This window comes from Eubalaena glacialis, chromosome 1 (assembly GCF_028564815.1).
Source record: "Eubalaena glacialis isolate mEubGla1 chromosome 1, mEubGla1.1.hap2.+ XY, whole genome shotgun sequence".
Taxonomy (NCBI): domain Eukaryota; kingdom Metazoa; phylum Chordata; class Mammalia; order Artiodactyla; family Balaenidae; genus Eubalaena; species Eubalaena glacialis.
Window position 1 is genome coordinate 151,826,617 of NC_083716.1, and position 25,425 is coordinate 151,852,041.

Genomic DNA, 25,425 nt, shown 5'->3' on the forward strand with positions numbered 1-25,425 from the left:
GCATTTGCAGTTGTAAAACAGATTCAAATATTTTCTCTTACACCAAGGTGTAGTGCCTTACATAATGACTAACCCTGGGAGGAATTTTTGTGTGTGTGTTAAATGATAATACATTCTTCAGGGTCACTTTTACTTTCCCTTTTGAAATGGCTACATTCAATTATTTCATTGGTGAACCACTTAACTGAATATAAAAAACTTGTTGACAGCAGTAAAAGAAAGATTGGATAAAAAAATTTGTAAATGGTAGGCTCTCTCCTGTCTCAAGGAGCTTTTTCCTTATTTATGTGAAGAAAGCAAGTTATAAAGCTATGGTGTAAACTTATTAAGTCATATTGGGTATAATTCTATAACTCATGCATTCCCTAAATAAGGTAACTATTCAAATAAACTGATAAAGTTTGACTTTGAAAGTAATCATAAATATATAATCAGTGTATATATATATAAACTGCCTACCTACATAGTCACCTTTCAAATGTCTGACAGACAAAAATATATGTGCTACTCACTGTGTGCAGAACAATGTATGCATATAAAAAAGTGGAAAAGATGCCTGTCCTTAAGGATGCTAACAATGTAATGTGGGATTTATAATATTTGTTACTTAAATGGAAGTGACAGTAATTCTATGCTTCATTCATACTTCGCTATACATAGAGAAACTTGAAAAACCAAAATTAGATTTCTTTAAGGGTGAGTGATACAACTCAAGTCATACAAAGTCCAAACTTAAAGCCTCATTCTTCAGCTGATTTCTATTTTCAAGTTCAAATAACATGAGACTATCTCATGATTTTAAGCTCTTCATTTTAATCCTTTTCTAAGTCTTTTTTCTGAGGGACTAGTTAAGACTGGAAAAGACTCTGCTATGTTAAACTTCTTAGCTGTATAGTTCAGAGGTGTACCTTATGTTTTGGCAAACATTCTGTTGTAATTCCGTTTTGGTAACCATGTTATCAAGCTTTCATCAAACTGACCTATCTTCTGATTTAACACAGTTGGAAATGTATGTCATGACCTATAGTGTATTCTTGGCAAAATACTTACTCTGAGTCTAATCAGCAGAACATAAATAGAAAAATTCGGATTCTGTGACATTCTACAGGAAAATGTCAATGCCATAACAGACAAAAGAAAAGTTGGAAAATATTCTGGATTAGTGAAGACGGAAGAGCCATGTGATTCATTATTCTTGGTTGGGTCCTGGATTGGGCAAAAAATAACTGCAAATGATGTTTTAGGGACAGTTGGAGAAAGCTGAATATGGATGGGATATTATATCAAAGTCAAATTTCATGGGTGTGATGATGGTATTATAGTTATATAAGAGCATGTCTTGTTCTTAGAATCATTTCAGGATAAAATGTCATGATGTCTACAACTTATTTAAATGGTTCAGCAAAAGTCATATGTGAACATATATATGTATATGTGTGTAAACATTCCAAACATCTATACACAATTCAGACAGAGAGAAAAAGATAAAGCAAATGTCACAAAATGTTAAGGGTTGATAAATCCAGGGTATATAGGTATTTACTATACTATTCTTTCAACTTTTCTGTCAGCTTGAAATTTTTCACAGTAAGAAGTGGAGGGAAGAAGGTAATTCAACTTTTTAAACAAATAACAATTTACATTCATTAGATGAACTATAATCAAAAAAGAAAAGCAAAATCATCTTGTGTGTTATAGGCTGAATTGCATCCTCCCCAAATTTATATGTTGAAGTCCTCACCCACCCCTCAGTACCTCAGAATGTGAGAGTGTTTGGAGACAGAACCTTTAAGAGGTAATTAGGGTAAAATTTGGTCATAGAGGTGGGCGTGAATCCAATATGACTGGTGTCTTTATAAGAAGAGATTAGGACACAGGCACACACAGGGGGAAGACCATGTAACAACATGAGAGGAAGATGGCCATTTACAAGCCAAGGAGAGAGGCCTCAGAATGAAACCAAGGCTGCCAACACCTTGAACTTGAACTTGTAGCCTCCAGAACTATGAGGAAATATATATATATTTTAAATTTAAACCGAAAGTCTATGGTATTTTGTTATGGCAGCCCTAACCCACGAATACACTGTATTACTCAGAATTCTAAGAATCACTCTCATTGACTCTCTTCCCTGTATAACCCCTTCTGTTTTGAATGTCAGTGGAACCTGTGAATATGATGAGATATCACTCCAGGATTATATTGCCTTATATGGCAAAAGGAAATTATCCACGTCTTCTTAATCTAATCACACAAGGTGTTTAAAAGCAGAAGGTGTTTTCCATCTGGTTGCAGAGGAGGAAGTCAGGGATTGAGAGCATGAATCATGAGGGAGCTTCAACATATTGCTGGCTTTGAAAATGGACAGGGTCCCCTGCCAAGAAATGTGGGTGGCCCTTGGTTGTCAAAGGTTGAGGCTGAAGACCATCAAGAAATTGTGGTCCCAGTCCTACAACCACAAGAAACTAAATTCAGCCAACAACTTAAATGAGCTTGGAAGTGGATTCTTTCTCAGGCCCTCCAGATAAGAGCCCAGCCTTAGGAATACCTTGATTTCTGCCTTGTGAAACTTTAAGCAGAGAACCCATTTGATCCTAACTAGACTTCTCATCTACGGAATTGTGCGATAAGAAATGGGTGTTATTTTGACATGCTAAATCTGTGGTAATTAATTATACAGCAATAGAAAACTGATAATCTCATAATCTACTCAGTTATCCTCATCAGTGTGTTTTTATTTTTTATTTTTTGGGGCGGGGCGTGCCCCGCGGCTTGTGGGACCTTAGTTCCCCAACCAGAGATAGAACCCAGGCCTTGGCAGTGAAAGTGCCGAGTCCTAACCACTGGACTGCCAGGGAATTCGCAACAATGTGTTTTTAAATTAGAGTGAATATGTGTGTTTTGTTTGTCTGTGTGAGGAAAAATGGTGAAGAGAATATTATTTTTTTCCAGATTCATTTTGTGTATATGCACACACATAAAATTCATATACATGCATATACAAATGTTAACCCACATACCTTTTAAAATTATTATTACAGTAATATATACACATTTGTATATCCTTTAGAGTTGGATAAAAGAGATAATTAAAATCCTCTCTCAGTTGTTACAATATCTGTCTTCCATCTTTAGCATATTTATCTTGTCATTCCCAACATCTATCACAGGACCTATTACATAGTAGTCACTCAATTAAAATTTGTTATGCATAAATTTAATAGATAGATACATAGATACATTGGTAGATACATATATAGATAGATAGATGGATTATGTACAGGATGCCAACTTAAATGCCAACTTAAATGTTATGTGAGATAGGCATGTATGAAAGTCTGGTCTTCACTAAGGGGGAATGTTAGTGGAATCTATTTAACGTCTCTGAACCTCATTTACGTCATCTAGGAGGCTATACAGCATGGTACAGTGTTCAACTGTAGCTCTGTCACATAATTGCTTTAGGACCTCTAGCAAGTAACTTCTCTCATGCTTTATTTTTATCCTCTATAAAAGTTGACCATGATTAGTATCATAGAGAGGCCACCATTAGCTCACAGAGTGCCTTCACGTAAATTAGAAAACACTGCTCCCTTCCAAAGATCATTTATTTCCATTTGTAGGAAAATATATATACGCATGCTGTCTGCATTATTTATGTCACCCTGATGCCTTGCACAACCTGAACAACTGTACCCGATGTCCCACTCAGGGCTGTTGTCAGGATCAAAGGATATAATCCACATAAGGGTCACAGCACAACATCTGGTCCATATTAACCATATATTTTGTGTCAGTAATTGTCATCCTTATCTTTCTCATAAACATCTTCTTTAATATGAAATTAGTATGATTCTACCAGGCTAGAAACTAAATTAGCATAGGTGAAAGCCCTGGCACGTGGTAAGGCATGGAAAAAATGGTTGAAGGACCATGCTTAGTAAGCACCTTGAACACAGTAGTTCCTCAGTAAATAGCTGCTGATTGATTACATTCTAGTTTTCTTAAAGAAAATGCACCAATACATTATGGGAATTCTAGTTTGGTAACAAAATTCTCTTTACTCCTTAAGTGAAAATATATGGTATGCCATTTATTTTAAATAATCGAATTGTCTAATATGTGCAAATTTGGAAGCAAAATGTAACAAAATTCCCCAAAGTCCCATGTGGAGAAAGAAGCATTATTTTAACTATCAGATTACATCTATTTTATTGCCTAACCCAATTATCAATTGAGAGTCAACAACTGTAACAATCTAATATAGATTATAGCAACCTAATATATAATATTACTAATATGCACGCTATGACTAGTATACACCACTTATGAATTTCTACTGTTTCCCTCAGAAAATAATGGTAGTTAAGTCATCAATACAAGTTTGTCTTTTGTGTTGCAAATATGTAGCATTGCGGAGATGGCCACCAACTGCACCACTAAATGAGTGTTCTAGATCACCAGCAGGAAGGATTAAGGCAAAACTACTTTTTTTAAATTTTGGAGCAACCCATCATCCATAAATATTTGAAAAAAATAATCTGTAGTAATTATCTATTGATTTTTTATTAAAAAATGTTTTTTCATTTGTATGAGAATTGCACTATGTGATCAAATCAGGCATTCTTAGAGGGTTAAGACTACTGCTGTAGGAACGGGCCCTTTATTTCATCAAAAACTGGTGATTTCATTTCATATCTCTAAATAAAGCCTATAATTTCAGTACTCTGGTAGTCAGTATATATCTCCAAGGAAAAGGAGGGATTTTTAAGTTGTTGCAGTATTCTTTACATTAATATAAAAAACATGGAAGTGTAATAGACATATAGTAGGATGCTATATTAATCTGCTAGGTCTGCCATAACAAAATACCATAGACTAAGTGGCTTAAACAACAGAAATTTATTTCCTCTCAGTGCTGAGGCCAAAAGTCCAAGATCAAGATGTTGCCGGGGTTAGTTTCCCCCAAGGTCTCCTTGGATTGCAGATCTCCACCCTCCATGGTGTGTTTACTGAATTATTCAATTAGAACTGATCACCTCCAAAGTCAGTGTGATATAACTGTTGGGATAGCATCTATGTTTTTCAAATGACATCATATTTTTAAATTAGGTGGCCTAAGGCTTCCTTTTAGGAGTTAGATTCTTCCTTTCCTGAGTATTTATAAAAAGAAGGGCAAGTTGAAAGAAATGCAAACTCTGCTTTCACCGATAACAGCCAACTTAGAGGGCATAGAATGACTGTAAACTCAGTTTCCTCATTTCTTAAAATGAGATAACAGCTACATTTCAGGACTGCAATGTTGATTAAATAATACTATTCATTAATGTGTTTTTTAGCCATATATTTTAACTTTAGCTAATTCATCAATAGCTAATTGCCTCTTCCTATGACCTTCTCTCTGGGCACAAGCACCCCAGTGTCCCTCAGTGTGTCCAAATTTCCCCTTCTTATAAGACACCAGTCAGATGGGATAAGGACCCACTCTAATGAACTCATTTTTACTTAATTTACCTCTTTTAAGCCCCTAGCAACAAGTACAATTACATTCTGCAATGGTATAATTTTAGGGTTTCAACCTGTGAATATTGAGGGGTGCAATTCAGCCCATAACTGATGCTATAATAGAAAGTTAGGAAATGCAATTTCTGGATTCCAATTTTAGCCTTGTTACCCATTAGCTATGAGACTCTTGACCAAGCAACCTGTTTGTGCTTTGGATTTCTTATTTTTTTTATGGCCATAATACCTGGCTTATTTTTCTCAAAAAAATAGGTACTATGTCAAAGGATATTTATTGATTCTAATGTACATGTCCTTAAATTATCAAAGTGCTATACAAGTATAAGTCCTTTCTATAATTACTATTTTTGGAAGATTGAAATTATTAGTCTTATGAGTGTATGCTGAAGTCTAAGACAAGAAGTTTTTTATTAATAATTACTTTTCTCTTGGCAACTCCATCAGAGTTGTTGAGAAGTATTTACTAGTTTGTTTTCTTTCTTGCTGCTTAATACCCAGAAAGATCTGTGCAAGCTGAAAGATTCTCCCCTTTCGTATCTGATCCTTGGTTGACCAAGGAATAAGGTCAAACCTTTCCCTCCCAAGGCATCATATTTCAGAAAAGTAAAACAAACGAACAAACAAAAAAACCCTGCAAGATGAGTAGACTGCTATAAGCCACCTTTACTGAATTGGTATCCTTCCACCTAAGCCCTATTTTTACCCATCTTCTCATGAACTTTACTCTTTGCAAGCAATTTCTCCCGTCCTCCAAATCAAAAAAGGCTAATGTTACAGAGATTTTAATTGAAAATATTCAACCCAAAGTCAATTATTCTGCCTAAAACTGAAATGGGCCAATACAGCAATTAGTAGAAGGATGATACTTTTTGTCCTACTGAGAATTCCATAGGCATATTATAGTAGGGTTTTATATTCTGCTTTCAGGGAAGAAATAATAAAAGATAGGGGGGAAGGGAGAGAGAAAAAAGACATTGCCATTAAAATAAGTTCGTAGAACAAAACATCCTTCAGTGATTCATTTAGTAAAATATGTCATTTCAGAAGCACTTCTGAGTGAAAGTCAAATGTAAATTTTATACACTGACTATAAAGAATAAAACCTCCTCTGGGAAGAAATTTGCTCACCCATGAAAGGTAAGAAGCCTTCATCCCCAACCCCAAATGCTAGGTTAGTTGTGGATAAATGATGGATTGAATCATTTCTGAGGAGGCTCCTTGCTCAGCCTTCAGCTTTGTCCCAATGGAGCGCTGCAAGACCATTTGCTTACTGTACCTCATCCCTTAAGCCAAGGAGATTTTCTCAGAGTTGTCTCTAGAATTCAATAATTTTATTTAATCCCCTTTATTTGATATCATTTCAAAGTTTTCACTGCCTATAATTTCCAGTCCAGGCTGAGGGACATGAGTCCCTTTTCATCCTATGACCTGTGAACTTGGATCCTATGACCTGCGAACTTGGATCAGAAAACCAACAAGCAGTGACTTCTTGAAGAACAGCGAGGCCTTTTGCAATGCTGGTCTTGCTCCGCTTCTGTGAATCGTGGTGCACTCAGTTTAATCACCTATGCCTCCAATCAAACTTGCTTAAAATTGCAGAGGCAAACTTTCAGAGACCCGTTAGCACATTGCAGGGCAGGATGAAGGGAAATGTCACCCTCCATCCCGTCCCCACCGTGCTGGGGAAATGAACCAACCTTAGACAGGCCCCTTCAATTCACAATTATACTGTTCCTCACCTTCCTGTCTCCCCTTCATATCAACTCATAAGTGGAAGTCTCTTTATTACTAACGAAGGGTCAATGTTTCTTGCCTCTTCATTGCAAAAGAGGGAAGCCTCAGAATAAAATGAAGGGCAAAACAAAAAGAATTGAAAGAGACATAAACTGCCCTCATGGGTCTCATATGCTCTCCCTTTAATCTGTAAGATCATTTCAGCTTCTCTTCCTAACGAAAAGCTTAGCTTTGTGGCTCTCATATATTAGCTCATTGCAAAGTGACCTCTAAATCACTATTACTTAGAAACAAGGACCATATTTCCATTGATTTTATTGTTCCTATAGTCTACTTTCAGTGCCCTATTCTGCTACTTATTTTTAAAGGGCAGTATCTGTTTGGTAATAACCTCCCACCTGAATTTTTGTTTTATTTCTCTGACCTCTGTTAAAGAAAGAAAGTTTAGAAGGAAATTGTAAAAGGATTTCTACCTTATATCCTAGGGGAAAGGTCAGTGTATGAATATAAGGAGTTCATTAATATCCTCCTATCTAAATAAAGCTTAAAATCCTACAACAATGGAAATGCAGTCAAAGCAATGGTCAATTCATGCAGAGGCATATCTAACCCTAATAAGTTACAGCCATTTTCATTTTTCACAAATGCTTCTATTCCTATTACCCAGGAGACATGGTGTGTTTACTGAATTATTCAATTAGAACTGATCACCTCCAAAGTCAGTGTGATATAACTGTTGGGATAGCATCTATGTTTTTCAAATGACATCATATTTTTAAATTAGGTGGCCTAAGGCTTCCTTTTAGGAGTTAGATTCTTCCTTTCCTGAGTATTTATAAAAAGAAGGGCAAGTTGAAAGAAATGCAAACTCTGCTTTCACCGATAACAGCCAACTTAGAGGGCATAGAAGGACTGTAAGCTCAGTTTCCTCATTTCTTAAAATGAGATAACAGCTACATTTCAGGACTGCAATGTTGATTAAATAATATTATTCATTAATGTGTTTTTTAACCATATATTTTAACTTTAGCTAATTCATCAACATGATGTCTTTGGAAGAGTTCTTAGGAAAAGCCATCTGTCCCCAAATAATGTCGACACCTTATTTGTCTTAATGCTTGAGTGTAATATACTTAATTATTAAAAACTGTTAACTTCTCTTGAATTAGTGTATGTGGTAAATTAACCCTATTGCTAGCCACAACCTTAGAGAATAAAGCCAATCTTCAGTAAGAATGGGAGAGGGGGCAATTAGCGTGCTCTATCAAAAGACCCTCAGGGTAAGGTGCTTGGTCAGAGCTCTGGCATATGGAATACAGGGAGGGGGTGCTGGGTGGGGAGGGGCTCTTCCTCCAGAACAGTCACTATTCTAAGCACTTTACTGTGAGGCAGGTACTATCATGCCCATTGTACAGATAAGGTAATAGAGACCCGGAATGACTAAGTTTGTTGCACAAGAGCAAAGATATTCATCTGGAGGAACTGGCTTTGGTGTCAAGCATCTGGGATTCAGAAGCCCTGATCATGCACTGTGCCTGCCACCTCTCCTCAGTGGATGAAGAGAGGAAAAAGAGTGAAGAGACACTGTGGCACATGCTACCTGGGGCCTCTTCTCGCCCAATATCTAGTCTCCCCTTTTTCTTTACTAGCAGAACCACAGATCTTATTTTGGAAAGCCCTGTGGAAATACTCATCGCCCCATACCTTAGGTGATCAGTTCTGGCGAAGGAGATCTAAGCAAGAAACCTACTGAGTTTGCTTTCCGTAAAAGTTACTATTCTCCTGACAAACAGATAGACTCAGCTGGCACTTGCTGTTTCTTTTTTTTCTTTCCCTTCTCTCTGGCCGAAATGGAATCATCTACTGGGGAAGGTGGAAAAGCCCTACTGTGGCTAAAAGACTGACAGCTCCATGCTAAGAGTGGCAGAGCATAAAGGTAGAGGAAGCCTGGTGTCATTCTGGAGCTGTCATATCAATCCTGGATTGTCCACTTTTGCACCTTTTTATATGAGAAAAGTAAACCCTTATTTGTTTGAGCTCCTGTGTCTGTCCCTCATGCTCAAATGCAATCTTAACACGTAAGGAGATGTGCAAAAATAGAAGAAAGAAGCCAGCTTTTGCAGAGAATGCCATTGTGCCCGAGTCTGGCACCGTGTGGGAGTGGGTACACACACAGCTCGATGCCCCATTCTTCCACTTTGCCCAGTTTGCTGTTCCCTGTGGTTGCACTACCCGGACACGGCCCCACCTCTGCAGCAGTACAGTGGACACGGCTTAGCTAGGACACTGCAGTAGGGTTTGGCAAACTACAACCTGCAAGATAAACCCAGTCTGTGGACTGTTTTTGTACAGAGTGTAAACTAAGGATGTTTGTTGGCTTGTTGTTCCATTTTAACTGTTTTACAAACAAATAAAAACAAAGAAGAATATGCAACAGAGATGACATAAGCTCAGGAATCCTAAAATATGTACTGTATGGTCTTTTACAGAAAAAGTTTGCTGATCCTTGCAGAAGGACAGGACAGAGTAGAGGCAATATGAAAATTATTATAACAACTACAGTAAGTCCCCTGCATATGGACAAGTTCCATTCCGAGAGCGCATTGGTAAGTCCAATTTGTTCGTAAGTCCAACGAAGTTAGCCTTGGTACCCAACTAACACAATTGGCTATATAGTACTGTACTGTAATAGGTTTATAAAATTTTTCACACAAATAATACGCAAAAATTAAAATACTTTAAATCTTACAGTACAATACCTTGAAAAGCACAGTAGTATACAGTACAACAGCTGGCATCCAGGGGCTGGCATCGAGCGAACAGGCAAGAAGAGTTACTGACTGGAGGAGGGAGAGGAGGTGGGAGATGGTAGAGGTGAAGGATCGTCAGCAGTAGGAGATGGAGGGCAAGCTGCAAGTTCACTCACGCCTGACGTGGATGGCACAGGTTCTGGTTCCTTGCTGGATTCAATTCTATCTACCCTTTTGAAAAAACAATCCAGGCATGTCTGGGTAGTAGCTCTTTTTTCTCATCATAGATGACACGGTAGCACTGGATTGCATCCTGAACAGCTGTTCTAACCTTCATGTACTGTTCTACGTTCCGGTCTTTTGCCTCAAAAACTAACAGTGCCTTGGGGGCTTCCCTGGTGGCGCAGTGGTTGAGAATCTGCCTGCCAATGCAGGGGACACGGGTTCGAGCCCTGGTCTGGGAAGATCCCACATGTCGCGGAGCAACTGGGCCCATGAGCCACAATTACTAAGCCTGCGCGTCTGGAGCCTGTGCTCCACAACAAGAGAGTCCGCGATAGTGAAAGGCCCGCGCACCGCGATGAAGAGTGGCCCCTGCTTGCCACAACTAGAGAAAGCCCTCGCACAGAAACGAAGACCCAACACAGCCATAAATAAAAATAAATAAATAAAATTTAAAATAGGTCATTGTTTAAAAAACAAAACAAAACAAACTAACAGTGCCTTCTCAAATAAAGAAAATCCCCTTGCCATTTCCTGCGCCGTGAATCTCTTTGGTTCTTCAGTTACTTCTTCTTCCTCCTGTCTCTCTTGGTGTTTCTTAGCAGTACCAGCTACATTACCACTGCTTTTACGCTTGCTTCTGGACATCCTGGACTTGAAACAAAGATATTGTACTACTGTACTCTATACAATACTGTACAGTACACAAAAGCACAACCACTTGTAGAGGATGCACTCACGTGACAATGTATGCCAAACATGTGAACTAACTTACCATAATTGGCCATGTGAATGCACGTCCGCATCTTTGAAAGTTCACAACTTGAAGGTTTCCATGTAGGGGACTTACTGTATCCAGGTTGCAAATCTTACCCTCCTATAATGTCATTTTTATACTTCCTGGTTAGTCAAAGAGTCATCATATCCACAACATGATCTATAGTAGAAGGACACTCTACATGATCTTCTGAAGGTGGGTAGTGGAGGGCAATAAGGAAGAAGGAGAAAGAGCAGAACAAAACCTTCCTGACTTAAAAGGAGGAATCTAGTTTTAAGTATATACACATCAGATTGCCAAAAAATATCACACATCTGCTGAAACTGATTGTTGGAAAGGAAGTATCATTAAGCATTCAACAGAAAATCCTAGAAGGAATTATGTATTGAATACCTTAGAATAAAAGCACCTTTCAGGAAGACTTCCCTGTCCCAGGGGGTGCCAAGTTTTCATTCCACAAATAACATTTCTACTATTCACTTTAATTCTTGTCATACAAAATGCTAGACTTACAACTGGATTCAAAGCACTGAGTAGAAAGATAGTGATTTTTCCTGATTTTCTCTTCTCATTGCGTCATAGGACCTAAAAGATGGTTAGCCATTTAGACCCTTAACAAATTACTTCAAATAATGTAGCGAAATAAAGACTTTCATTTGTAATATAAGGCTAAAGAACCATTTCTCATATTCAATGGTAAGGATATAAATTATTAAATTTCTCTAATTTCATATTTTAGAAAAGTCATCCCAACATGCAGTCAGCTTAGTGGTAAATCAACCCCATTCAAGAGGGGTTTCTTTGGCCTTGGATTGCTGTTAGTGAAATCTCACTTCTGCCCCATAAATAGTAGAAAATACCCCTATAACCTGGGCCTAAACAAACATAGAAGAGAAAGAAGATATGTGCCTGTTAACCTCTCAGATCCCCAAACACCTCAATTTCATTTGATTTTCACTTTCTTTGTTTTTCTGTAGGCATGTTTATCTTCTAAAGCATTTTGGTCATCAGCGTCTCACAAGTAAAGCTTTTCCTCCTCCTCGACAATATCCACTTTTTTCCTGTTAGAATTTTGTCATGGCAGAGCTTTCACAATGTCATAATAAATTCTATGCTATATTGGTCCTCTTATCATTTTAAAGGCTAAGTGGATTTAGGAAAAATAAGTGCATTGCATCAGTGGTTTTCATCTAATATTTTGTACATACAACATACTTTGTCTTCAGATCAAATATGATAACATACTTTTGTTCATACACTGAGCACAAAATTATCCTTCTTAAGAATCAATCTTCAAGGTTTTTGATTTCTAGTATTTATCTTTCACATTGAATGTATATACATTCATATAATTATCAAATTATGCAATTATTTTATGTAGATCAGTGATGACTGCATATGAATGTTATAAAACAACACATTACAAAGCACTATGATTAGGGAAAATGGTAATTGTGAACATCTGGATTGAGAAATTTAAATTTGAAAAAGTCTGATTTTTTCATAAAGCTTTTTCTCTATGCTTGTCCAGATTTCAGTTAGTACTGAAACCACTTATCTGAAACAGGCAAATTAAATGTGGATCCAAACATGTTACTCAGATTAAACACCCAGGTTAAAAAAAAAATGAGTATTTTTCTTTCTTTGTTATGTTGCTACATTGAAATAAGAATTTTTTTTTTAGTGTTGCTCTTGAGGATATTCAGCAATTTCGATGCCTGAGAGTAGAATAAGAATGGCCAAAATGGGAAAACATTTTAAAACTGAACTCACCAAATTTTATCGAGGAAACTAACTACATACTTAAAAACTGCCAAAAATATCTTGAGAAGGTATGAGTTTCATTTTAAAAACTAGATAAGAAGAAAATCTATCTCTCTTTTAATTAACCCACATGTAATTCCTAATTTGAAGCTTCAGTCCGCCAAAGCCCCTAATCTCTGTGAATTGAAGGACCTACCTTTTTCCCCCCGAACACAAGGTGGTGTCTACCTTCTGGGCAAGACGGATATTCAAAATATTTTCAAGCATTGTGGTCGAGACACTGACCATTAAGAACAGAAGCTCAATCAATCAGGGCAGATGCTGGCCAGCAAACACAAGTCTAGGTGACTGCTGTGGCCCTGCTAGGTATCGGCCATGTTCCTAGAAGCACAGAGCCAGCATGGGAGGGGGAGTGGAATACTGTCATCCACCCACTTTGGCATTCACTTTGGGGTCTCTTTCCTCTTTGGGTTTGAGTTTTGACCACCAAGGTCTTTGTGCCTTCTCTGTACCACAGATCCTCTCCAGCCTGATTCTCCCACTAAGCCCCCTCCTGAGTACAAAGGGAGCATCATTATTCTCTGTTACTCAAAAGCATGAAGGGAACTCCTGCCTAGACAGACCACACAGCCTTTTCTTCTCAATCACTTTTGCCCTGTGCCAGGTACAAGTTCCAGGGCATTTCTCCTTCAACCTGCCTTCCTACGTATGGATTCTGCAAATCTCTCTCATGTCTCTGTCATGTTTCCCATCAGGAATTTGATAGTAGGATCAGGGCAAAAATACAAGACTCCAAAACTCAAAAATTTAACTTTTTAGTCCGATTATGCCATGGCGATCGTTCCTTGCATCTAACGAGAAGAAAACTTTTCTAGGGCACTTAAATAGGGGAAGGCTTAAACAGCGTTAAGTCCCACTACTTATACAGATGAAATGTAGTCCAACTACTTATATATTTCATGGGCGGGGTATTTTGTTATTGTTGTCTTTTCACATTACTATACCATCCACATCCATATGCATAATTTTGAGATTCTTCTCCTTATTTTCCATTTTTAAACAACTTTGTTAAGGTATAATTCACCTACCATACAATTCACCCATTTAATATGCACAGTTCAATGTATTTAAATACATTAACAGAGCTGTGCAACCATCACTGCAATCTAATTTTAGAACACTTCATCACCTCCAAAGAGACCCCATACTCATTAGCAGACATTCCTCATTCCCCTCCACCCCACTGGCCACTGGCAACCACTTATCTACTTTCTGTCTCTTTAGATTTGCCTATTGGGATATTTCATATGAATGGAATCATAAAATATGTGGTCTTTTGTGCCTGGCTTCTTTTCCTTCACATAATATTTTCAAGATTTATCCATGTAGCATGTATAAGTACTTCAGTCTTTTTTTATTGTTAAATAATACTCCTTTGTATGGATTTATCAGATTTTATTTATCCACTAGAGTATTTTCCTATTAATATACTTTTTCCTCTTATCATGCCTAGAACCTTATCTATGCTATAGGGGTCTCGTAAAGGTTTTCAGAATTAAACTGATGAAATTGGTGAAAATTAGAAATGTAGTAAACAACTACAACCTCTTACTATCGAAAAAGTGATCTGTTCAAATTGAAAAAAGGCAATTAATGCAAATATTCAAGTACCCATATGTTGAGAAACTTTAAAAACACTAGCAAACATGAAGAAAGTGAATAAGCATTGCTTCTGCTTTCTGTCACCAAGATTTTCATCAAAACTTATATTGGTTCCATCTATAAGACTTATAAACAAGTAGATAAAAGTGGAAAATGGAACCAATAATTATTATCTCTACAATATCAAGCAATAAGAGTGGTGGATTTTTCTTTTTTCATGTTGACTTCACAGAACTATGCAGTTGCTTTGAGGATGATCCTGGTAAGCTGACATACCTGTTTGCGTGGGGAGTAAAAACTGATATTAGCTATGCTAGAAATATCAATATGAAAATTTAGGGGACTCTTCATACTCCTTACGACAGTGGGTATTTAAAAGAAAGTGTAGCAGATTTAGCTGTTGTCCTGTTATTATTTACAATTTTGATTAAGTGGTATTTTTCACATGGGCAAACCCCTTAATGGACTCCAAGTTAGACACAGTGGTACAATTACAATTAGGACTCATGTGTATTAAGAGTTCTGAATCTGATATTATAAAGTCAAAGATCCTCACTGCATGGATGGATAAATGTAGTTTCTATGTTTCAGGTGCAAAAGAAAACACTTTCAATAATTTGTGTAGTACCCTAGATATTAATAGAAATAATATGGGAGCTAAAGCTTGATTAGTTCATTATTCCTTCTATATGCTCCTCTGTCTCAAAATGTGTGAGATAAATTATTGGAGAGGATCTTATTCCCTCTCAGTGCTGTGTTTTAAAGGATCTTTTTCTCTTCAAGTAAATTTTTTTCTAGGAGTAACACAATCACATTGAAATAACCTTGCATTTTCTTCCCTTCATAAGTTAATTCACACGACAAAACTGCATTTTATGCTCTCATTCACATAGTCATTTTAAAGGACACACAAACAAAAGGTTTTAAGTTTTTAGGCTATTTGGGAAAAAAAGAATAAACGGAAACAGCAGTCATCTGTGAAAACGGCTGACATTTAGTTTCACATGTAAGGTAAATCCGAATGGCATGAGAACCTTTCTACTCACAGGTATCTAAAGATTCGTCTGAATCATCAGGGCAGTCAGGGTCCCCATCACACAGCCAGCTCTGGGAGACACAAGTCACGTGATCGTGGCAAAGAAATTCACCAGGATCACACAACTGCTGATCTGAAAATGAAAATGTTTCAAAATAAAATATGAATGATCTGAACATGAACACAAGAGCAGTACAAAGATGAAATGTGAGAAGGCAATGCATAAAAGGTCTATGAATGTGGTCCACATTTTCTGTTCAGCAACAAAGCTAAACCAATTATTTTTCTTAATTTTATCCACTCAGCTCAAGCACTCAATTCTGATAGACTTAACTTTGTTGTGGTCTCACACAATCTATCCTGAAAATAGTTAAGAATTCTGTTTGCGTTTAGGACTAGAGGCTTCCTCATATCAGATAAGGCATGTAGGTATCCCAGCAAGCAGGTTTTATAGAAGATGTTGATCCAAAGCAGAAGTTCTTGAACAGAAAAAATTTAGTTTCCTCCTCTGCTCCAAGACAATGAAAAATCAGCAATAAAAATTAAACCTTGTACGTCAATTCCATCTCTTAGTATTTAGTTCTTAACTATCCAACCTTATGCTAGAGCTTCATGCCTTTACATCTATTAGATACCCAATATCATAATATATTTTTCCCTTTTTCACTACAACTTTCCAATTGACAGTTTCTGCTACTGGACAGTGAGGGTGAAAGTAAAATCCCATAAAGCTTTGTTCTAACTCAGGTTTCTACATTTGATTGTATTCAAAAAGTCCATTATTTTCTTTCCATTGTTTCAGAATATTTAGGATCTGTTGCCTTTCCTCGGGTCCTAGTAAACTCATCAGATGTTGTTTTTTGCAATATTCTTACTTATGCCCTATAAGTCCATTCAACAAAATATTTCTTTTTAAAAAGTATTTTAAAACATGTCTGAAATAGAAATGTTTCTTACAATTGATGACCTCGGAGTGTGAAGGAGTGTTAGGAGTGTTAGACATTTGATATCACTTATTCTTTGTTATGTATATACAAGAATGATCCAACATCAAAGAAAGCCATCAGTAAATATGTCTTTCAATATATACCAAATGCATATTCTAAGTGATACGAAAGCATTACACCATAGCTTAATTGGCCTTTTTCCCCTAGCAATCTACAAAATGATGGCACATCTTCCGCTTAATCACTTGATAAAATATAGTATGTCTTTCCTTTCTCTCCCTCAACCTCTTCCCCTGACCCCAAAATAACGTAAAACAAATATACTTTACAAACACATCCACAGACACACACACACACAAACATCTTTAATCTATAATTAACGCTTCCTACTCAGTATGATATTTTCTGAAAATTCATATATTTTACTTTATTATACACCATCAATACCACACTCATTACCACTGCTATCATAATTATTGTTGGGTTTTTTTCACGTTAGGTTGTTTGTGCATACTCTGAATTTGGCCTTAGAGTTGGTGCTATAGAATCAAAGATGTATAAGTCTCAGTCTTTGTCTTGAAAGATTCAGTCAGACCACTTACACCAACAGATCCCAAAGGAAAAAAAAAGTACATTGTATACCAAAAGTTGCCAAATAAGTGATTTAGAAAATAACTGCTAAAAGGAGAGATCACAGGTAGAGACAGATGGATACCAATACGAAGAAAAGTCTGGGGATATAAGTATGATTTTAAACGTGGGTAGGCTATGGATAAATGGAGAGTAAATATAGGACATTTCAGACAAGAGGTAGAGTAATAAAAATTGCTAAGGCAGTAATTATTAAGATGCATTTGAGACAAATGTTTTATACTAAAGTTGAAATGACATTCAGGTTATAAGATCCATCTAGATTTTTCTCTACCAAACATTATGTGTGATATTTATAAGTATGTCCTGGTGTTAGAGGAAAGGGACTTAAATTTTGCTTTAGACAGTCATGTAACCTTTGTAGTTAACGTAGGGAAAGAGCACATGAGAAAATTCAAATTATTTTTGCTTATAGACAGAGACTATATGATTTATTACCAAGTGGGGAGAGTTCTGAGGGTGAAGGAAGACATTAATAATTACACTGGGGCAACAAGTATAAACCAAGTCTATTCCAGAAAAATCAGAAGGACTGCTCATTGTACCTATAGCTAGTCTGCATTTGATCTATGATTTTGAGATGCTAGGTTTTCTCTTCCTTCATTCCTCCCAAACTATAACCAATTGCTATAAGGAAAGGGGAAAAGAGATGGTGTCTTGCTAAATGCCACTGTATAGTGTCTGTCTCAGTAAATAATCAACAAGTATTTGTTGAAGTATAAAGAAATAAAAAGGGCCAACAGAACAATTTATAGTGCTGAAAAACAGTGTCTCAAAAACATAGGTCAGGGACTTCCCTAGTGGCACAGTGGTTAAGAATCCGCCTGCCAATGCAGAGGACACAGGTTAGAGCCCTGGTCCAGGAAGATCCCACATGCTGCGGAGCAACTAAGCCCGTGCGCCACAACTACTGAACCTGTGCTCTAGAGTCCGTGAGCCACAACTACTGAGCCCGTGTGCCACAACTACTGAAGACCGCACACCTACACCCCATGCTCCGCAACAAGAGAAGCCGCTGCAATGAGAAGCCCATGCATGGCAACGAAGAGTAGCCCTTGCTCTCTGCAGCTAGAGAAAGCCCATGTGCAGCAACAAAGACCCAACACAGTCAAAAGAAAAAGAAAAAAAAAAAGGTCAGGGTTAGTATTGAAGAACCTTGAGTACCACAGGAAGCATTTTGTAGATAATTTGAGGCCACGGAAAATTACTTAAGAAATGGTATTCATGTTAAAATAAACTGCAAAGTCACCTGTGAGAAGACTACTGCAATTGTCTAGAGAAAAGTTTAAGATGATTGGGGTAAAGTAGTGAGGACTAAAATGGAGACTGTGCTCCAAATGATCTAATATAAGAGTTAGGAATTAGTGACTAAATAGTTGAAAGAGTCAAATATGCCTCCAAGTAAATAGCCTCAAAAATTGATTAGATGGTGTCTCAAAACCAAGATAGGACATAGAGATGGGGAAAAAAAGAGAAGATATTGTACATGTGAGTGTGAATGTGTATGTGACCCTTGTCATGGGGTCAGTGGAATAATAATAGTAGGAATAATTAGTATTTTTATAGTGCTATGCAGCTCAAAAAGCAGTTCCACCCCTGATATCTTAATTTGTTCATTCATTTATTTATTCAACAAATATCACTGAGCTTCTACTATGTTCTAGGGACTGAGGATACAATAGTGAGGAAAACAAAGCAGAATCCCCTGCCATCATGGAGCTTATGTTACAGTGGAGGATAGAAACAGAAACAAAATAAACACAAGTTAATTGTAAAGTATATTAGAAGATCAACAATATGGAGAAAAATAAAACAGAGATGGGGATTAAGGGTTGAAGACCAGGGTCGGGGGGTGGACATACAATTTTAAATAAGGTGGTCAGAGAATGTGTCACAGAGAATGTGACATTTAATAAAGGCTTATAGAAGGTGAGAGTGACATCCATTTGAATAAAAGGTCATGTGTTAAGAACCTCTGGCAATATTCCATTTTATATATGTACTACATCTTCTTTACCATTTCTCCGTCAATCCATTTAGGTTGCTTCCATGTCTAGGCTATTGTAAATGGTGCTGCAATGAACATTGGGGTGCATGTATCTTTTCGAATGGATATATGCCCAGGAGTAGGATTGCTGGATCATATGGTAGCTCTATTTTTAGTTTTTTAAGGAAACTCCATACTGTTCTCCATAGTGGCTGCACCAATTTACATTCCCACCAATGTAGGAGGGTTCCCTTTTCTCCACACCCTCTCCATCATTTATACAATGGAATATTACTCAGCCACAAAAAGGAATGAAATAATGCCATTTGCAACAACATGGAGGGACCTAGAGATTATCACACTGACTGAAGTCAGTCAGACAGAGAAAGACAAATATCATATGATATCACTTATATGTGGGATCTAAAAAAAATGGTACAAGTGAACTTACTTACAAAACAGAAACAGAGTCACAGATGTAGAAAACAAACTTATGGTTACCAAGGGGGAAAGTGGGGGGGGGGTAAATTGGGAGATTGGGATTGACATATATACACTAGTATATATAAAATAGATAACTAAAAGGACCTACTGTATAGCACAGGGAACTCTACTCAGTACTCTATAATGGCCTACATGGGAAAAGAATCTAAAAAAATAGTGGATATATGTATATGTATAACTGATTCACTTTGCTGTACACCTGAAGCTAACACAACATTGTAAACCAACTATACTCCAATAAAAATTAATTAAAAAAGAAAGAACCTGTGGCAAGAGGGAGCCCAGCAAATTTAAGGAACACTAAGGAAGTCTGAGTGGCTGGAGAAAACGTGAAAGTGGAAGAATTGAGGTCAGGGAATCAAGGAATATGGGGCAGAGGTTGGCGGATGAAGGCTTCTAGTTTTACTAAAAATCAAGATGGGAAACCATTGGAATGTTCTGAGTAGAGAGACACAATCTAACTGACTTTCTTTTTTAAAGGATCACCCCAGGTACTGTGTTGAAAATAGAGTGCAGTGAAGTGAAGGTAGAAGTAGGGAGGTCAACTAGGATGTTATTGCAATAATGGGGGTGAAAGGGAGTAGTTGTGCAGATACATGTTTTGGTGAAATGGAGTTTCAAGACTATTTGAAAAGGAAACAAGTCAGATATCTTTCTACCATCTCCTTGAATGTCAGGATCTTAAACTCAGATCTCTGACCTCAAAAGTATGACTTTGCAACAGTTTTTTTTGGAATATACTGACTATGAGGTGCTTGGGAGACTTCCAAGAATAAATATGCAATAGACAGTGACACATTGAAGTCTGAAATTCAGGAGAAAGATCAAAACTGAAAACACAGAAAAGAACTGGAGCTGTAAGAAGACAGTGAAAAGCATAGGAATAGATTTAGATGAAATTAAAGTGAGGTGGGGGAAGAGGGAAAGACAGAGACAGAGACAGGGAGAGAAAGGCAGCAAAGTAAGAGTAGGTCAGGCAAGGAGACAGAGGAGACAGAAAGTTTAGCCAGAGATACAAGAGAATAAGGTCAAGGGGAAAGAGGATGCACTAAAATCATGGAAAATTTTAAGAATGGATTGAGGAAGGGGGTCACCAGTGACCAAGTTCAAGTATGATAAATTCTAGTAAGATGGGGTAGACTTGTAGGCTGAGGGAAAGGTGCCACTGAAGGAAGAGAGACTGGAGGCTCCGAAAGGATAGGAAAGTGCAGCAGTTTCCCAAGAACTCACAGGGCTGGAATTAAAACCTAAACAATAGTAGGAGCACTTGCCCTGAGGAAGAAAGGATAGAAAAATGAGACACATAAATCATTAACTGGTAGGGAAGAAGGTTAAGGTATTCTTACCTGGTTGTGATTCCTCAAAGAACTTAAAAGCAAGATTAGTTTTTGTAATCTGAAGAAGGTAGACTTGGAAAGAGTAGTAAAGATTTAGAATGAGTAGAAAATTGAAAAGGGAGTCAACTAGAAATCTGTGAAAGGATTTCTTTCTCACAGCAATGAGAATACAATTAAGGTTGAAAACTATATATTTGACAGTTGATTTGTTTTCTATGAACGTCCAAATGTTCACCTGCATTAAGCCATAGATATAGAATAATTGCTTGAGAAAATCCCAGAAGAAAGTCCCTTGGGAAAATATGCAAACCACCCATCCTCAACACATATGCACATGTATATAGACACATACACAAAATCATCATGATTCAAAACAACTTTTTTTTTTCAGGAGTAAGACATACTTAAGGGGATTTACCTAATGAGTCTATGTTATCCGCTTGCTCAGCAAGCTCCAACCTTTAAAGGGAGTTTGCATAGTTGCAATTTTGAGGACAGTTTTATATTATTCCTCTAGGAAATAGCAGTTAAGAATAGCTTGCTACAACCCACCTATTTATTTTTCACCTAGATATTCCATTACAAGGTCTGTTTTTAAAAGCATTGTTTATAGGATTAAAATAAATGAATTTTCAGTATTTCAAGGTGATTATTTTAAAATACATACACTGGACTGAGTTCCTTAAATCAGAAGCTAAATATGTTATGTCTATGTGTATTTTCCATTTATCCTATTTAATGCTTCAAGCTACACTTCTGAGATAGCCAAACTAATCTTATTTTAAACGTCTTCCTATTGTATGAAACACAATATTATATACTGTAATTAAAACAAGAAGCTTATGAGAATGTGCAGGAAGTTTTGCTTACATTCCTAAGGAAGAAGATCAAAGCTAGTACTGAGAGACCTTCAAGATGGCAGAGGAGTAAGATGTGGAGATCACCTTCCTCCCCACAAATACATCAGAAATACATCTACATGTGGAACAACTCCTACAGAACACCTACTGAACGCTGACAGAAAACCTCAGACTTCCCCAAAGGTAAGAAACTACCCACGTACCTCGGTAGGGCAAAAGAAAAAAGGAAAAACAGAGACAAAAGAATAAGGATGGGACCTGCACCTCGGGGAGGGAACTGTGAAGGAGGAAAGGTTTCCACACACTAGGAAGCCCCTTCACTGGTGGAGACTGGGGGTGGCGGTGGGGGGGAAGCTTCGGAGCCACGGAGGAGAGCGCAGCAACAGGGGTGCGGAGGGCAAAGCGGAGAGATTCCCGCACAGAGGATCAGTGCCAACCAGCACTCACCAGCCCGAGAGGCTTGTCTGCTCACCCACCGGGGCGGGCGGGGGCTGGGAGCTGAGGCTCGGGTTTTGGAGGTTGGATCCCAGGGAGAGGACTGGGGTTGGCAGCGTGAACACAGCCTGAAGGGGGCTAGTGCGCCACAGCTAGAGGGAAGTGTGTCCAGGAAAAGGTCTGGAGCTGCCGAATAGGCAAGAGACTTTTTCTTGCCTCTTTGTTTCCTGGTGCGCGAAGAGAGGGTATTAAGAGCTCCACTTAAAGGAGCTTCAGAGATGGGGGTGAGACGCGGCTATCAGCGCAGACCCAAGAGACGGGCATGGGACACAAAGGCTGCTGCTGCCGCCACCAAGAAGCCTGTGTGCAAGCACAGGTCACTATCCACACCTCCACTCCCGGGACCCTGTGCAGCCCGCCACTGCCAGGGTCCCGTGATCCAGGGACAACTTCCCCAGGAGAACGCACGGCGTGCCTCAGGCTGGTGCAACGTCACACCGCCCTCTGCCGCCACAGGCTCGCCCCACATCCGTACCCCTCCCTCCCCCCCGGCCTGAGTGAGCCAGAGCCCCCGAAGCTGCTTCTCCTTTAAACCTGTCCTGTCTGAGCAAAGAACAGACACCCTCAGGTGACCTACACGCAGAGGCGAGGCAAAATCCAAAGCTGAACCCCAGGAGTTGTGTGAACAAAGAAGCAAAAGGGAAATCTCTGCCAGCAGCCTCAAGAGCAGTGGATTAAATCTCCATAATCAACTTCATGTACCCTGCATCTCTGGAATACCACAATAGACAACGAATCATCCCAAAATTAAGGCAGTGGACTTTGGGAACAACAGTAGACATGGGGTTTGCTTTCTTCATCTAATTTGTTTCTGGTTTTATGTTTATCTTAGTATTTAGAGTTTATCATTATTGGTAGATTTGTTTATTGATTTGGTTGCTCTCTTCCTTTTTTAATATATATATATATTTTCTTCCTTTTTCTCTTTTTGTGAGTATGTATGTGCATGATTTTTTGTGTGATTTTGTCTGCATAGCTTTGCTTTTACCATTTGTCCTCGGGTTCTGCCTGTCCATATTTTTTTTTTTTTTAGTATAGTTTTTAACGCTTGTTATCATTGGTGGATTTGTTTTTTGGTTTGGTTGCTCTCTTCTTTCTTTTTTTTATTACTTTTTAATTTTTTTTATTTTAAATAATTTTTATTTATTTATTTTTAGTTTAATAACTTTATTTTATTTTTTTCTTTCTTTCTTTCTTTCTTTTTTCTCCCTTTTCTTTTGAGCCATGTGGCTGAACAGGGTCTTCATGCTCCGGGCAGGTGTCACGCCTGTGCCTCTGAGGTGGGAGAGCCAAGGTCAGGACATTGGTCCACCATAGACCTCCCAGCTCCACGTAATATCAAACAGCAAAAGCTGTCTCAGAGATCTCCATCTCAACGCTAAGACCCAGCTCCACTCAATGACCAGCAAGCTACCGTGCTGGACACGCTATGCCAAACAACTAGCAAGACAGGAACACAATCCCACCCATTAGCAGAGAGGCTGCCTAAAATCATAATAAGGTCACAGACACCCCAAAACACACCACAGGACGTGGTACTGCCCACCAGAAAGACAAGATCCAGCCTCACCCACCAGAACACAGGCACCAGTCCACTCCAGCAGGAAACCTACACAACCCACTGAAACAACCTTAGCCACTGCAGGCAGACACCAAAATCAACGGGAACTACGAACCTGTAGCCTGCGAAAGCAAACACCAAATACAGTAAGTGAAGCAAAATGAGAAGACAGAGAAACACACAGCAGATGAAGGAGCAAGGTAAAAACCCAGCAGACCAAACAAATAAAGAGGAAATAGGCAGTCTATCCGAAAAAGAATTCAGAGTAATGATAGTAAAGATGATCCAAAATCTTGGAAATAGAATGGAGAAAATACAAAAAAAGTTTAACAAGGACCTAGAAGAAATAAAGAACAAACAATGATGAACAGCACAATAAATGAAATTAAAAATTCTCTAGAAGGAATCAATAGCAGAACAACTGAGGCAGAAGAACGGATAAGTGACCTGGCAGATAAAATAGTGGAAATAACTACCACAGAGCAGAATAAAGAAAGAAGAATGAAAAGAATTGAGGACAGTCTTAGAGATCTCTGGGACAACACTGAACACACCAACATTCGAATTATAAGGGTCGCAAAGAAGAAGAGAAAAAGAAAGGGACTGACAAAATATTTGAAGAGATTTTATTTGAAAACTTCCCAAATACGGGAAAGGATACAGTCAGTCAAGTCCAGGAATCACAGAGAATTCCATACAGGATGAATCCAAGGAGAAACACACCAGACACATAGTAATCAAACTATCAAAAATTAAATATAAAGAAAAAATATTAAAAGCAGCAAGAAAAAACAACAAATAACACACAAGGGATTCCCCATAAGGTTAACAGCTGATATTTCACCAGAAACTCTGCAAGCCAGAAGGGAGTGGCAGGACATATTTAAAGTGATGAAAGGGAAAAAACTACAACCAGGATTACTCTACCTGGCAAGGATCTCTTTCAGATTTGATGGAGAAATTAAAACCTTTACAGACAAGCAAAAGCTAAGAGAATTCAGCACCACCAAAACAGCTTTACAAAAAGTGCTGAAGGAACTTCTCTAGGAAGGAAACACAAGAGAAGGAAAAGACCTACAATAACAAACCAAAAACAGTTAAGAAAATGGTAATAGGACCATACATATCGATAACTACCTTAAATGTAAATGGATTAAATGCCCAACCAAAAGACACAGACTGGCTGAATGGATACAAAAAGAAGACCCATATATATGTTGTCTACAAGAGACCCACTTCAGACCTAGGGACACATACAGACTGAAAGTGAGGGGATGGAAAAAGATATTCCATGCAAATGGAAATCAAAAGAAAGCTGGAGTAGCAATTCTCATATCAGACATAATAGATTTTAAAATAAAGACTATTACAAGAGACAAAGAAGGATGCTACATAATGATCAAGAGATCAATCCAAGAAGAACATATAACACTTGTAAATATTTATGCACGCAACATAGGAGCACCTCAATATATAAGGCAAATGCTAACAGCCATAAAAGGAGAAGTCGACGGTAACACAATCATAGCAGGGGACTTTAACACCCCACTCTCACCAATGGACAGAACATCCAAAATGAAAATAAATAAGGAAACACAAGCTTTAAATGATACA

At 38.0% G+C, this 25,425-nt stretch overlaps 1 protein-coding gene across 1 annotated transcript in view; it reads right to left on the bottom strand.

Annotated features, from left to right (window-relative positions):
- Nucleotides 1–24,664, bottom strand: part of LRP1B (LDL receptor related protein 1B) — a gene marked incomplete at its 5' end in the record, with an annotated part of 1,521,642 nt that extends 1,496,978 nt beyond the window's left edge. The window contains 3 exons of the mRNA XM_061199746.1: nt 15,480–15,602; nt 23,860–23,889; nt 24,619–24,664. Coding sequence (XP_061055729.1) covers nt 15,480–15,602; nt 23,860–23,889; nt 24,619–24,664 — 199 coding nt within the window. The remainder of the gene's footprint in view (nt 1–15,479; nt 15,603–23,859; nt 23,890–24,618) is intronic.
- Nucleotides 24,665–25,425: the final 761 nt, after the last annotated feature.